General features: G+C 42.6%; 1 protein-coding gene across 1 annotated transcript in view; it reads right to left on the reverse strand.

Moving 5' to 3' along the window:
- The window catches only part of CCN4 (cellular communication network factor 4), a 108,068-nt gene extending 99,803 nt beyond the window's left edge, over nucleotides 1-8,265 (reverse strand). Inside the window, exon 1 of the mRNA XM_063921251.1 lies at nucleotides 7,939-8,265. Within this exon, the coding sequence (XP_063777321.1) occupies nucleotides 7,939-7,986 (48 nt within the window). The 5' untranslated portion in view covers nucleotides 7,987-8,265. The remainder of the gene's footprint in view (nucleotides 1-7,938) is intronic.
- Between the last annotated feature and the right edge of the window lie 8,508 nt (nucleotides 8,266-16,773).

The raw sequence follows: 16,773 nt of genomic DNA on the forward strand, positions 1-16,773 counted from the left end.
TCAATAAAGGGGGTCCACCAAATATCACTAGGATGTTTAATAACACAGTACTGTACATCTATTCCTGTATATAGCACAGTACTGTATATCTATTCCTGTATATAGCACAGTACTGTACATCTATTCCTGTATATAGCACAGTACTGTACACCTATTCCTGTATACAGCACAGTACTGTAATCTATTCCTGTATATAACACAGTAATGTACATCTATTCCTGTATATAGCACAGTACTGTACATCTATTCCTGTATATAGCACAGTACTGTACATCTATTCCTGTACATAGCAGTACTGTACATCTATTCCTGTACATAGCACAGTACTGTACATCTATTCCTGTATATAGCACAGTACTGTACATCTATTCCTGTATATAGCACAGTACTGTATATCTATTCCTGTATATAGCACAGTACTGTACATCTATTCCTGTATACAGCACAGTACTGTACATCTATTCCTGTATACAGCACAGTACTGTAATCTATTCCTGTATATAACACAGTACTGTACATCTATTCCTGTATATAGCACAGTACTGTACATCTATTCCTGTTAGCACAGTACTGTACATCTATTCCTGTACATAGCACAGTACTGTACATCTATTCCTGTACATAGCACAGTACTGTACATCTATTCCTGTATATAGCACAGTACTGTACATCTATTCCTGTATATAGCACAGTACTGTACATCTATTCCTGTATACAGCACAGTACTGTAATCTATTCCTGTATATAACACAGTACTGTACATCTATTCCTGTATATAGCACAGTACTGTACATCTATTCCTGTATATAACACAGTACTGTACATCTATTCCTGTATATAGCACAGTACTGTACATCTATTCCTGTATATAGCACAGTACTGTACATCTATTCCTGTATATAGCACAGTACTGTACATCTATTCCTGTATACAGCAGAGTACTGTATATCTATTCCTGTATATAGCACAGTACTGTACATCTATTCCTGTATATAGCACAGTACTGTATATCTATTCCTGTATATAGCACAGTACTGTATATCTATTCCTGTATATAGCACAGTACTGTACATCTACTCCTGTATATAGCACAGTACTGTACATCTATTCCTGTATACAGCACAGTACTGTATATCTATTCCTGTATATAGCACAGTACTGTACATCTATTCCTGTATACAGCCCAGTACTGTAATCTATTCCTGTATACCTGTATAACACAGAACTGTATATCTATTCCTGTATATAGCACAGTACTGTATATCTATTCTTTTATATAGCACTGTACTGTACATCTATTCCTGTATATAACACAGTACTGTACATCTATTCCTGTATATAGCACAGTACTGTACATCTATTCCTGTATATAACACAGTACTGTACATCTATTCCTGAATACAGCACAGTACTGTATATCTATTCCTGTATATAACACAGTACTGTACATCTACAGTACTGTATATCTATTCCTTTATATAGCACCATACTGTACATCTATTCCAGTATATAACACAGTACTGTACATCTAATCCTGTATATAGCACAGTACTGTACATCTATTCCTGTATATAGCACAGTACTGTATATCTATTCCTGTATATAGTACAGTACTGTACATCTATTCCTGTACATAGTACAGTACTGTACATCTATTCCTGGATACCTGTATAACACAGTACTGCACATCTATTTCTGTATATAGCACAGTACTGTACATCTATTCCTGTATATAGCACAGTACTGTAATCTATTCCTGTATACAGCACAGTACTGTACATCTATTCCTGTACATAGCACAGTACTGTACATCTATTCCTGTTTATAACACAGCACTGTACATCTATTCCTGTATATAACACAGTACAGTACATCTATTCCTGTATATAGCACAGTACTGTACATCTATTCCTGTATATAGCACAGTACTGTACATCTATTCCTGTACATAGCACCGTACTGTACATCTATTCCTGTACATAGCATAGTACTGTACATCTATTCCTGTATATAACACAGCACTGTACATCTATTCCTGTATATAACACAGTACAGTACATCTATTTCTATATATAACACAGTACTGTACATCTATTCCGGTATATAACACAGTACAGTACATCTATTCCTGTATATAGCACAGTATTCTATATATATTCCTTTATATAGCACAGTACTGTATATCTATTCCTGTATATAACACAGCACTGTACATCTATTCATGTATATAGCACAGTACTGTACATCTATTCCTGTATATAGCACAGTACTGTACATCTATTCCTGTATATAGCACAGTACTATATATCAATCTATTCCAGTAGCGGATCTTGCCACGGGCAAGCAGGACTTTTGCCCGGGGCGCCGCATTCCGGAGGGCGCAGGGCGCCGCACCAGGGAAAGATCCACTGCTGCTGTGTGCCCCCCGCTGCCCGCTGCCCCCCCGCTGCCGCTGGGAAGGGAAAGTAGACGCGTACGCGTCTAGTTTCCCTTCGTGGAGAGGACCTTTGCTGTGCGGTGCGCAATGACGTCATCGCGCACCGCACATCATTTCAGTCTGTACAGGGGGCGTAAATGACCACGCCCCCTGTACGAAGCCACACCCCCTAATGCCGCCTGGGCCGCCAGAAGCCCCAGAACCGGCCCTGATCTATTCCTGTATATAGCACAGTACTGTACATCTATTCCTGTATATAGCACAGTACTGTACATCTATTCCTGTATACAGCACAGTACTGTAATCTATTCCTGTATATTACACAGTACTGTACATCTATTCCTGTATATAGCACAGTACTGTACATCTATTCCTGTATATAGCACAGCACTGTACATCTAATCCTGTATATAGCACAGTACTGTACATCTATTCCTGTATACAGCACAGTACTGTAATATATTCCTGTATATAGCACAGTACTGTATATCTATTCCTGTACATAGCACAGTACTGTACATCTATTCCTGTATATAACAGTACTGTACATCTATTCATGTATACAGCACAGTACTGTAATCTATTCCTGTATACCTGTATAACACAGTACTGTATATCTATTCCTGTATATAGCACAGTACTGTATATCTATTCCTTTATATAGCACCGTACTGTACATCTAATCCTGTATATAGCACAGTACTGTACATCTATTCCTGTATACAGCACAGTACTGTAATCTATTCCTGTATATTACACAGTACTGTACATCTATTCCTGTATATAGCACAGTACTGTATATCTATTCCTGTACATAGCACAGTACTGTACATCTATTCCTGTATATAACACAGTACTGTACATCTATTCCTGTATACAGCACAGTACTGTAATCTATTCCTGTATATTACACAGTACTGTACATCTATTCCTGTATACAGCACAGTACTGTACATCTAATCCTGTATATAGCACAGTACTGTACATCTAATCCTGTATATAGCACAGTACTGTACATCTATTCCTGTATACAGCACAGTACTGTAATCTATTCCTGTATACCTGTATAACACAGTACTGTATATCTATTCCTGTATATAGCACAGTACTGTATATCTATTCTTTTATATAGCACTGTACTGTACATCTATTCCTGTATACAGCACAGTACTGTAATCTATTCCTGTATATTACACAGTACTGTACATCTATTCCTGTATATAGCACAGTACTGTACATCTAATCCTGTATATAGCACAGTACTGTACATCTAATCCTGTATATAGCACAGTACTGTACATCTATTCCTGTATACAGCACAGTACTGTAATCTATTCCTGTATATTACACTGTACTGTACATCTATTCCTGTATATAGCACAGTACTGTATATCTATTCCTGTACATAGCACAGTACTGTACATCTATTCCTGTATATAACACAGTACTATACATCTATTCCTGTATATAACACAGTACTGTACATCTATTCATGTATACAGCACAGTACTGTAATCTATTCCTGTATACCTGTATAACACAGTACTGTATATCTATTCCTGTATATAGCACAGTACTGTATATCTATTATTTTATATAGCACTGTACTGTACATCTATTCCTGTATATAACACAGTACTGTACATCTATTCCTGTATATAGCACAGTACTGTACATCTATTCCTGTATATAACACAGTACTGTACATCTATTCCTGTATATAGCACAGTACTGTACATCTATTCCTGTATATAACACAGTACTGTACATCTATTCCTGAATACAGCACAGTACTGTAATCTATTCCTGTATATAACACAGTACTGTACATCTATTCCTGTATACAGCACAGTACTGTATATCTATTCCTGTACATAGCACAGTACTGTACATCTATTCCTGTATATAACACAGTACTGTACATCTATTCATGTATACAGCACAGAACTGTAATCTATTCCTGTATACCTGTATAACACAGTACTGTATATCTATTCCTGTATATAGCACAGTACTGTATATCTATTCCTTTATATAGCACCGTACTGTATATCTATTCCAGTATATATCACAGTACTGTACATCTAATCCTGTATATAGCACAGTACTGTACATCTATTCCTGTATATAGCATAGTACTGTATATCTATTCCTGTATATAGTACAGTACTGTATATCTATTCCTGTATATAGTACAGTACTGTACATCTATTCCTGGATACCTGTATAACACAGTACTGCACATCTATTTCTGTATATAGCACAGTACTGTACATCTAATCTTCTATATGACAGTACTGTACATATATTCCTGTATATAGCACAGTACTGTACATCTATTCCTGTATATAGCACAGTACTGTACATGTATACCTGTATATAGCACAGTACTGTACATATATTACTGTACATAGAACAGTACTGTACATCTATTCCTGTATATAGCACAGTACTGTATATCTATTCCTGTACATAGCACAGTACTGTACATCTATTCCTGTATATAACACAGTACTGTACATCTATTCCTGTATACAGCACAGTACTGTAATCTATTCCTGTATATTACACAGTACTGTACATCTAATCCTGTATATAGCACAGTACTGTACATCTAATCCTGTATATAGCACAGTACTGTACATCTAATCCTGTATATAGCACAGTACTGTACATCTATTCCTGTATACAGCACAGTACTGTAATCTATTCCTGTATATTACACTGTACTGTACATCTATTCCTGTATATAGCACAGTACTGTATATCTATTCCTGTACATAGCACAGTACTGTACATCTATTCCTGTATATAACACAGTACTATACATCTATTCCTGTATATAACACAGTACTGTACATCTATTCATGTATACAGCACAGTACTGTAATCTATTCCTGTATACCTGTATAACACAGTACTGTATATCTATTCCTGTATATAGCACAGTACTGTATATCTATTATTTTATATAGCACTGTACTGTACATCTATTCCTGTATATAACACAGTACTGTACATCTATTCCTGTATATAGCACAGTACTGTACATCTATTCCTGTATATAACACAGTACTGTACATCTATTCCTGTATATAGCACAGTACTGTACATCTATTCCTGTATATAACACAGTACTGTACATCTATTCCTGAATACAGCACAGTACTGTAATCTATTCCTGTATATAACACAGTACTGTACATCTATTCCTGTATACAGCACAGTACTGTATATCTATTCCTGTACATAGCACAGTACTGTACATCTATTCCTGTATATAACACAGTACTGTACATCTATTCATGTATACAGCACAGAACTGTAATCTATTCCTGTATACCTGTATAACACAGTACTGTATATCTATTCCTGTATATAGCACAGTACTGTATATCTATTCCTTTATATAGCACCGTACTGTATATCTATTCCAGTATATATCACAGTACTGTACATCTAATCCTGTATATAGCACAGTACTGTACATCTATTCCTGTATATAGCATAGTACTGTAAATCTATTCCTGTATATAGTACAGTACTGTATATCTATTCCTGTATATAGTACAGTACTGTACATCTATTCCTGGATACCTGTATAACACAGTACTGCACATCTATTTCTGTATATAGCACAGTACTGTACATCTAATCTTCTATATGACAGTACTGTACATATATTCCTGTATATAGCACAGTACTGTACATCTATTCCTGTATATAGCACAGTACTGTACATGTATACCTGTATATAGCACAGTACTGTACATATATTACTGTACATAGAACAGTACTGTACATCTATTCCTGTATATAGCACAGTACTGTACATTTATTCCTGTATATAGAACAGTACTGTACATTTATTCCTGTATATAGAACAGTACTGTACATCTTTTCCTGTATATAACACAATGGCACCTATGGATGAATTAGGTCACCTGCTTTCTCTGTCTACAGACCTATTTATACCAACGCTGGGAATCGCTCGGACCGTGACATCACTGAGGCACGAGGCATCAGTGATGTCATTAGGGTTTAGGGAATTCACGGGCGGCATTTCGATGAACATTGTTTCAGCCCAGAAACACTGTCTCCGCTGTGTGATAGGGGCACAATCAAATAATCCAACGGACTGGTTTGTGTCCAGTGGATGGTTTGTGTCCAATGGACTGGTTCTCCAGCCTGTCCTAATGATGACCATTTGCAGGTTGTGTGTATAGGCATTGCTGCTGGAGCACAGGTGGCTCTATCTCTGGTTAGGTTTACTTTTCTCTCCCGCTGGGTGATCAGGTCCACTCGGGAACAGAACCCTGACCTACCAGTGACCGCTAGTTCAGATGCTCGCTGCCACTTTTTTGCAGGCCACATCTGTCTCTTGTCTGCCTTTCCCAGGCACCCACGGTACGGATGCTGCAAATCCCAGAGGAGATGAGTGGGCACCTGCGACGTCCTCTGTTACAACATATCCCAGATAAATGGTTACTAGGATCTGGAACTGGTTGAAGCTTTAAAAAAAAAAAAAAAAATAGAGATCTTTAAAATAAATAGAATCAGGAAAGCTTCTCCCCCCCTTAAGAGGTATCACATTCGCTCCAGAGCAAATGAAGAATGCTGACTGAACTCTCCTCCCAGGGGATTAAGGTCTGACAGCGGCAGAATGACATGGAATCACTGCTAGCACAAATCCATACATCACTCCAGCAGCCCCTCAGGCAGTGTCATCGCTTCTTTAAAGTATGGACTTGTTCAGACTTTCAGGACTGCCTCGGATCTACCTGGCGGTGGCTCGGATATGTACAAGAGGAATGGATAGCTGGGACAATGGACAAACTGTGAATAGACCCAGAAAGCAGCACAGCCAGAGGTCCACTGCAATGTGAAGAATTCATTTATCCAGATACGAGAAGCAGCAAGATCTCAGGGAACACTGGGACTATTTATTGTGTAGCAAATGAGTCTTCTCTTTCCAAGCACATAACTTGTTCCCTAATGTTGTGTCCCCCCCCCCCCCCCCCTCCTTCTCTCCGCAGCATGCAGTCTCTGCCACGTGTGTTACTTCAGACAGACCCAAAACTTGAGAAGGGGACAATGTGTGCCTATACAGGATGAAGCGACACCTTCAGAGGTGTCACAAACCATTCCACAGACCCCATATTATTTCATAGATCTACAGGGACAGCCAATCAGGGGGAAAGTACCGTGCAGCAGCTGTAGAACTGCAAGTCTCAGCATGGCTGGGGCTTGCAGTACCACAACTGCTTGAGTGCCTCAGGTTCCCTAGATAATGTGAATACAATGATGCAGATTTTCCTAAGCAGACTCATTTCATTTCTATGAACATAGACATTAAGTAGAATTCACCATTAAATGTTACCCTGGGGGGATGTAGTTATTTAAATGTTGGGTTTAACGCCTTCATTGCCAGAGAGCAGGTCTAAGTCACCCAGGCGGGCGCAGATTACAGCCAAGCCAATGCTAATATGACTTAAACTCACCTGAGTAATGCTGATTGCTGCTAGAATCCAATGTAGGAGCCGCCTCATCACTAGGAACCAGTGTTAAATACATTGATTGAAGGCAGCCTGAGTTCTCTTTGATGCAGAATCACTGGTGGGGAGCGATGAGGTACCAGGCAATTCCCAACTGATGCACCACAAAAAATACTACTTATGTCCTTTTGTCTCACTCTTTTTTTAAAAGACAGGTCTGACGTCAGGACAAGCCCTACAAATCCCCTGCTGTAGACAGCTCGCCTGCCTCCTATTCTCTTCTCCCCACCTCCTGCACTCACTCTACTGTGTGCTCTTAAAGGAGTAGGGAAGACATCCCTGCTTATATATGTATAGCCTTAGCAGTGTCTGGAAAGCCATCCGCAGCAGTGCTCGCTGGGTCTGCTGCTAATTACTGTACAGACAGTACCACGTTGGCTGACGTACTGCAAAACATACTTAACAGTCATTTCATCCAACTGCAAGACCAGAGCTAATTAGGAAACATGGTTTTAATAAATCTTTGCTGTTTCTGTGCTTTGACTCTTACGCAAAACTGCAACAACTGGAGAATTAGATTTATTTCCTTAATCAAATGTGATTCCTGTTACCATCTGCAGCACACAGGACCAGAGCCGGTCATAGGCATAGACAAACTAGGCAATTGCCTAGGGCATTTGATATGCCTAGGGACATCATCAGCTTCTGCTGATTAAAATGATATGCGACATGCCTATATTCTGTGTGTAGCATTTCATATGCAGATACAGCCACAGTCTCACACAGTATATTGGCATGCTGCATATCAGTTTAATCAGCAGAAGCTGCTTGTGCATCCTAGCCACATAGCAATGCAAATAAGATGCATTTTCATAAAAAAAGGTGCCCAACGTTAGCATTGAGGCAAGATTTATGAGGACACATCTGTATCCAAGCAGAGGCAGAGGTCACAGTGTTAGTGGAAGTGTGAGTGCTGTGTGCATGTGAGTGGGTTAGTTGTGCAGTATTGTTCGGAATATTTGTAAGGAGCATTATGTGTGTCATGTAAAAATGCATTAATAATGTGCAACATATGTGTAAAGGCCACTATGTGTGTCATTATGTGTATAAGGGCATTAATAATGTGCGGCATATGTGTAACAGGGTACTACTGTATGTGTGTCATTATGTGCATAGGGGCACTAATAATGTGCAGCAAATGTGTAGGGGGCACTATGTGTGTCATTATGTGTATAAGGGCATTAATAATGTGCGGCATATGTGTAAGGGACATTATGTGTAAAAGGGCATTAATAAAGGTTGTCATAATGTGTAAGGTGCATTATGTTTATAAGGACATTAATGTGTCTCATGTGTAAGGGGCATTACTTTGTGGAATTGTGTATAAATGCATTACTAATGTGTGGCATTATGTGTATAAGGTGCTCTACTATGTGGCGTTGCAAATAGAAAGGGCACTACTGTGTCGTCTAATGTGAATAAAGAGCAATAAGGTGTGGCATAATGTGAATAAGGAGCAATTCAGTGTGATGTAATGTGAATAAGGGGCTCTACTGTGAGGAGTAACATTTATAAGATAAAGTGATACTACTGTGGGATGTAATATGAATTATGGACACTATCGCAAGATAAAATGTGAATAAAGTTGCAGTACTGTGTGGCGTAATTGGAATTGGGGTTACTATTGTGTGGCCATGTCCCTTCCCAGCAAGAAGATGCCCCTTTTTGGGCTGTGCGTCAAATGTGCGAACTGTTCCTATTTAAAATATAGGAGGTACAAGGACTGCTATGGGTGAGGGGTGATGGTGCTGGGAAAGAGGTGCAAGGTCAGAGGCAGAACCAGCGGTGGTGCTAGGGGGCACCAGCCAAAATCTTGCCTAGGGCATCATATTGGTTAGGACCGGCTCTGCACAGGACCATTCCTTTTCCAGTACCTCAAGCTAAGAACAGGCTGCGGATAGAGATGAGCGCCGGAAATTTTTCGGGTTTTGTGTTTTGGTTTTGGGTTCGGTTCCGCGGCCGTGTTTTGGGTTCGACCGCGTTTTGGCAAAACCTCACCGAATTTTTTTTGTCGGATTCGGGTGTGTTTTGGATTCGGGTGTTTTTTTCAAAAAACCCTAAAAAACAGCTTAAATCATAGAATTTGGGGGTCATTTTGATCCCAAAGTATTATTAACCTCAAAAACCATAATTTACACTCATTTTCAGTCTATTCTGAATACCTCACACCTCACAATATTATTTTTAGTCCTAAAATTTGCACCGAGGTCGCTGTGTGAGTAAGATAAGCGACCCTAGTGGCCGACACAAACACCGGGCCCATCTAGGAGTGGCACTGCAGTGTCACGCAGGATGTCCCTTCCAAAAAACCCTCCCCAAACAGCACATGACGCAAAGAAAAAAAGAGGCGCAATGAGGTAGCTGTGTGAGTAAGATAAGCGACCCTAGTGGCCGACACAAACACCGGGCCCATCTAGGAGTGGCACTGCAGTGTCACGCAGGATGTCCCTTCCAAAAAACCCTCCCCAAACAGCACATGACGCAAAGAAAAAAAGAGGCGCAATGAGGTAGCTGACTGTGTGAGTAAGATAAGCGACCCTAGTGGCCGACACAAACACCGGGCCCATCTAGGAGTGGCACTGCAGTGTCACGCAGGATGGCCCTTCCAAAAAACCCTCCCCAAACAGCACATGACGCAAAGAAAAAAAGAGGCGCAATGAGGTAGCTGACTGTGTGAGTAAGATAAGCGACCCTAGTGGCCGACACAAACACCGGGCCCATCTAGGAGTGGCACTGCAGTGTCACGCAGGATGGCCCTTCCAAAAAACCCTCCCCAAACAGCACATGACGCAAAGAAAAATAAAAGAAAAAAGAGGTGCAAGATGGAATTGTCCTTGGGCCCTCCCACCCACCCTTATGTTGTATAAACAGGACATGCACACTTTAACCAACCCATCATTTCAGTGACAGGGTCTGCCACACGACTGTGACTGATATGACGGGTTGGTTTGGACCCCCCCCAAAAAAGAAGCAATTAATCTCTCCTTGCACAAACTGGCTCTACAGAGGCAAGATGTCCACCTCATCATCATCCTCCGATATATCACCGTGTACATCCCCCTCCTCACAGATTATCAATTCGTCCCCACTGGAATCCACCATCTCAGCTCCCTGTGTACTTTGTGGAGGCAATTGCTGCTGGTCAATGTCTCCGCGGAGGAATTGATTATAATTCATTTTAATGAACATCATCTTCTCCACATTTTCTGGATGTAACCTCGTACGCCGATTGCTGACAAGGTGAGCGGCGGCACTAAACACTCTTTCGGAGTACACACTTGTGGGAGGGCAACTTAGGTAGAATAAAGCCAGTTTGTGCAAGGGCCTCCAAATTGCCTCTTTTTCCTGCCAGTATAAGTACGGACTGTGTGACGTGCCTACTTGGATGCGGTCACTCATATAATCCTCCACCATTCTTTCAATGTTGAGAGAATCATATGCAGTGACAGTAGACGACATGTCCGTAATCGTTGTCAGGTCCTTCAGTCCGGACCAGATGTCAGCATCAGCAGTCGCTCCAGACTGCCCTGCATCACCGCCAGCGGGTGGGCTCGGAATTCTGAGCCTTTTCCTCGCACCCCCAGTTGCGGGAGAATGTGAAGGAGGAGATGTTGACAGGTCGCGTTCCGCTTGACTTGACAATTTTCTCACCAGCAGGTCTTTCAACCCCAGCAGACTTGTGTCTGCCGGAAAGAGAGATCCAAGGTAGGTTTTAAATCTAGGATCGAGCACGGTGGCCAAAATGTAGTGCTCTGATTTCAACAGATTGACCACCCGTGAATCCTTGTTAAGCGAATTAAGGGCTCCATCCACAAGTCCCACATGCCTAGCGGAATCGCTCCGTGTTAGCTCCTCCTTCAATGTCTCCAGCTTCATCTGCAAAAGCCTGATGAGGGGAATGACCTGACTCAGGCTGGCAGTGTCTGAACTGACTTCACGTGTGGCAAGTTCAAAGGGCATCAGAACCTTGCACAACGTTGAAATCATTCTCCACTGCACTTGAGACAGGTGCATTCCACCTCCTATATCGTGCTCAATTGTATAGGCTTGAATGGCCTTTTGCTGCTCCTCCAACCTCTGAAGCATATAGAGGGCTGAATTCCACCTCGTTACCACTTCTTGCTTCAGATGATGGCAGGGCAGGTTCAGTAGTTTTTGGTGGTGCTCCAGTCTTCTGTACGTGGTGCCTGTACGCCGAAAGTGTCCCGCAATTCTTCTGGCCACCGACAGCATCTCTTGCACGCCCCTGTCGTTTTTTAAAAAATTCTGCACCACCAAATTCAAGGTATGTGCAAAACATGGGACGTGCTGGAATTTGCCCATATTTAATGCACACACAATATTGCTGGCGTTGTCCGATGCCACAAATCCACAGGAGAGTCCAATTGGGGTAAGCCATTCTGCGATGATCTTCCTCAGTTGCCGTAAGAGGTTTTTAGCTGTGTGCGTATTCTGGAAAGCGGTGATACAAAGCGTAGCCTGCCTAGGAAACAGTTGGCGTTTGCGAGATGCTGCTACTGGTGCCGCCGCTGCTGTTCTTGCGGCGGGAGTCCATACATCTACCCAGTGGGCTGTCACAGTCATATAGTCCTGACCCTGCCCTGCTCCACTTGTCCACATGTCCGTGGTTAAGTGGACATTGGGTACAACTGCATTTTTTAGGACACTGGTGAGTCTTTTTCTGACGTCCGTGTACATTCTCGGTATCGCCTGCCTACAGAAGTGGAACCTAGATGGTATTTGGTAACGGGGGCACACTGCCTCAATAAATTGTCTAGTTCCCTGTGAACTAACGGCGGATACCGGACGCACGTCTAACACCAACATAGTTGTCAAGGCCTCAGTTATCCGCTTTGCAGCAGGATGACTGCTGTGATATTTCATCTTCCTCGCAAAGGACTGTTGGACAGTCAATTGCTTACTGGAAGTAGTACAAGTGGGCTTACGACTTCCCCTCTGGGATGACCATCGACTCCCAGCAGCAACAACAGCAGCGCCAGCAGCAGTAGGCGTTACACGCAAGGATGCATCGGAGGAATCCCAGGCAGGAGAGGACTCGTCAGAATTGCCAGTGACATGGCCTGCAGGACTATTGGCATTCCTGGGGAAGGAGGAAATTGACACTGAGGGAGTTGGTGGGGTGGTTTGCGTGAGCTTGGTTACAAGAGGAAGGGATTTACTGGTCAGTGGACTGCTTCCGCTGTCGCCCAAAGTTTTTGAACTTGTCACTGACTTATTATGAATGCGCTGCAGGTGACGTATAAGGGAGGATGTTCCGAGGTGGTTAACGTCCTTACCCCTACTTATTACAGCTTGACAAAGGCAACACACGGCTTGACAAATGTTGTCCGCATTTCTGTTGAAATACTTCCACACCGAAGAGCTGATTTTTTTGGTATTTTCACCAGGCATGTCAACGGCCATATTCCTCCCACGGACAACAGGTGTCTCCCCGGGTGCCTGACTTAAACAAACCACCTCACCATCAGAATCCTCCTGGTCAATTTCCTCCCCAGCGCCAGCAACACCCATATCCTCCTCATCCTGGTGTACTTCAACACTGACATCTTCAATCTGACTATCAGGAACTGGACTGCGGGTGCTCCTTCCAGCACTTGCAGGGGGCGTGCAAATGGTGGAAGGCGCATGCTCTTCACGTCCAGTGTTGGGAAGGTCAGGCATCGCAACCGACACAATTGGACTCTCCTTGTGGATTTGGGATTTCGAAGAACGCACAGTTCTTTGCGGTGCTTTTGCCAGCTTGAGTCTTTTCAGTTTTCTAGCGAGAGGCTGAGTGCTTCCATCCTCATGTGAAGCTGAACCACTAGCCATGAACATAGGCCAGGGCCTCAGCCGTTCCTTGCCACTCCGTGTGGTAAATGGCATATTGGCAAGTTTACGCTTCTCCTCCGACAATTTTATTTTAGGTTTTGGAGTCCTTTTTTTACTGATATTTGGTGTTTTGGATTTGACATGCTCTGTACTATGACATTGGGCATCGGCCTTGGCAGACGACGTTGCTGGCATTTCATCGTCTCGGCCATGACTAGTGGCAGCAGCTTCAGCACGAGGTGGAAGTGGATCTTGATCTTTCCCTAATTTTGGAACCTCAACATTTTTGTTCTCCATATTTTAATAGGCACAACTAAAAGGCATCTCAGGTAAACAATGGAGATGGATGGATACTAGTATACAATTATGGATGGACTGCCGAGTGCCGACACAGAGGTAGCTACAGCCGTGGACTATTGTACTGTACTGTGTCTGCTGCTAATATAGACTGGATGATAATGAGATGTAGTATGTATGTATAAAGAAGAAAGAAAGAAAAACCACGGGTAGGTGGTATACAATTATGGATGGACTGCCGAGTGCCGACACAGAGGTAGCTACAGCCGTGGACTACCGTACTGTGTCTGCTGCTAATATAGTCTGGTTGATAATGAGATGTAGTATGTATAAAGAAGAAAGAAAAAAAAACCACGGGTAGGTGGTATACAATTATGGACGGACTGCCGAGTGCCGACACAGAGGTAGCTACAGCCGTGGACTACCGTACTGTACTGTGTCTGCTGCTAATATAGACTGGATGATAATGAGATGTAGTATGTATAAAGAAGAAAGAAAAGAAAAACCACGGGTAGGTGGTATACAATTATGGACGGACTGCCGAGTGCCGACACAGAGGTAGCTACAGCCGTGGACTACCGTACTGTACTGTGTCTGCTGCTAATATAGACTGGATGATAATGAGATGTAGTATGTATAAAGAAGAAAGAAAAAAAAACCACGGGTAGGTGGTATACAATTATGGACGGACTGCCGAGTGCCGACACAGAGGTAGCTACAGCCGTGGACTACCGTACTGTACTGTGTCTGCTGCTAATATAGACTGGATGATAATGAGATGTAGTATGTATAAAGAAGAAAGAAAAAAAAAACCACGGGTAGGTGGTATACAATTATGGACGGACTGCCGAGTGCCGACACAGAGGTAGCTACAGCCGTGGACTACCGTACTGTACTGTGTCTGCTGCTAATATAGACTGGATGATAATGAGATGTAGTATGTATAAAGAAGAAAGAAAAAAAAACCACGGGTAGGTGGTATACAATTATGGACGGACTGCCGAGTGCCGACACAGAGGTAGCTACAGCCGTGGACTACCGTACTGTACTGTGTCTGCTGCTAATATAGACTGGATGATAATGAGATGTAGTATGTATAAAGAAGAAAGAAAAAAAAACCACGGGTAGGTGGTATACAATTATGGATGGACTGCCGAGTGCCGACACAGAGGTAGCTACAGCCGTGGACTACCGTACTGTGTCTGCTGCTAATATAGACTGGTTGATAATGAGATGTAGTATGTATAAAGAAGAAAGAAAAAAAAAACCACGGGTAGGTGGTATACAATTATGGACGGACTGCCGAGTGCCGACACAGAGGTAGCTACAGCCGTGGACTACCGTACTGTACTGTGTCTGCTGCTAATATAGACTGGATGATAATGAGATGTAGTATGTATAAAGAAGAAAGAAAAAAAAAACCACGGGTAGGTGGTATACAATTATGGATGGACTGCCGAGTGCCGACACAGAGGTAGCTACAGCCGTGAACTACCGTACTGTGTCTGCTGCGACTGGATGATAAATAATGATATAAAAAATATATATATATCACTACTGCAGCCGGACAGGTATATATTATATAATGACGGACCTGCTGGACACTGTCTGTCAGCAGAATGAGTTTTTTATTTTATAGAATAAAAAAACACCACACAAGTCACACGACGTGTGTTTAACTTTTACAGGCAGACATTCTTTCACAATACAATATAGTATACTATATACTGGTGGTCAGGTCACTGGTCAGTCACACTGGCAGTGGCACTCCTGCAGAAAAAAAGTGTGCACTGTTTAATTTTAATATGTACTCCTGGCTCCTGCTATAACCTAACTGCTCCCCAGTCTCCCCCACAATTAAGCTGTGTGAGCACAGTCAGATATTGGGTGGTCTTCTGTTTGCCGGCGGTCGGGCTCCCGGCGCTCAGTATACCGGCGCCGGGAGCCCGACAGCCGGCATACCGACAATTATTTTCCCTCGTGGGGGTCCACGACCCCCATAGAGGGAGAATAAAATAGTGTGGCGCGCGTAGCGCGCCACCGTGCCCGTAGCGTGGCGAGCGCAGCGAGCCCGCAAGGGGCTCATTTGCGCTCGCCAAGCTGTCGGTAAGCCGGCGGTCGGGCTCCCGGCGCCGGGATGCTGGTCGCCGGGAGCCCGACCGCCGGCCAGCCGTAGTGAACCCTCAGATATTATACATAGATGATGCAGCAGCACACTGGGCTGAGCACAGATATGGTATGTGACTGAGTCACTGTGTATCGTTTTTTCAGGCAGAGAACGGATTATATTAAATAATATAAAACTGCACTGGTGGTCACTGGTCAGTCACTAGTATAACTAACTAATACTATCAGCAAAATTCTGCACTCTCTGTCTGAGTACTCCTCCTAAGCTCCAGTAAATGAAGTGTCACTGTCTCACTCTGTCACTAGTATAACTAACTAATACTATCAGCAAAATTCTGCACTCTCTGTCTGAGTACTCCTCCTAAGCTCCAGTAAATGAAGTGTCACTGTCTCACTCTCACTCTCCTATCTATTTCTTCTCTAAACGGAGAGGACGCCAGCCATGACTCTCAATGCACGTGTGAAAATGGCGGCGACGCGCGGCTCCTTATATAGAATCCGAGTCTCGCGATAGAATCCGAGCCT

Source organism: Pseudophryne corroboree, chromosome 5 (assembly GCF_028390025.1).
Source record: "Pseudophryne corroboree isolate aPseCor3 chromosome 5, aPseCor3.hap2, whole genome shotgun sequence".
NCBI classification, from domain to species: Eukaryota; Metazoa; Chordata; class Amphibia; order Anura; family Myobatrachidae; genus Pseudophryne; species Pseudophryne corroboree.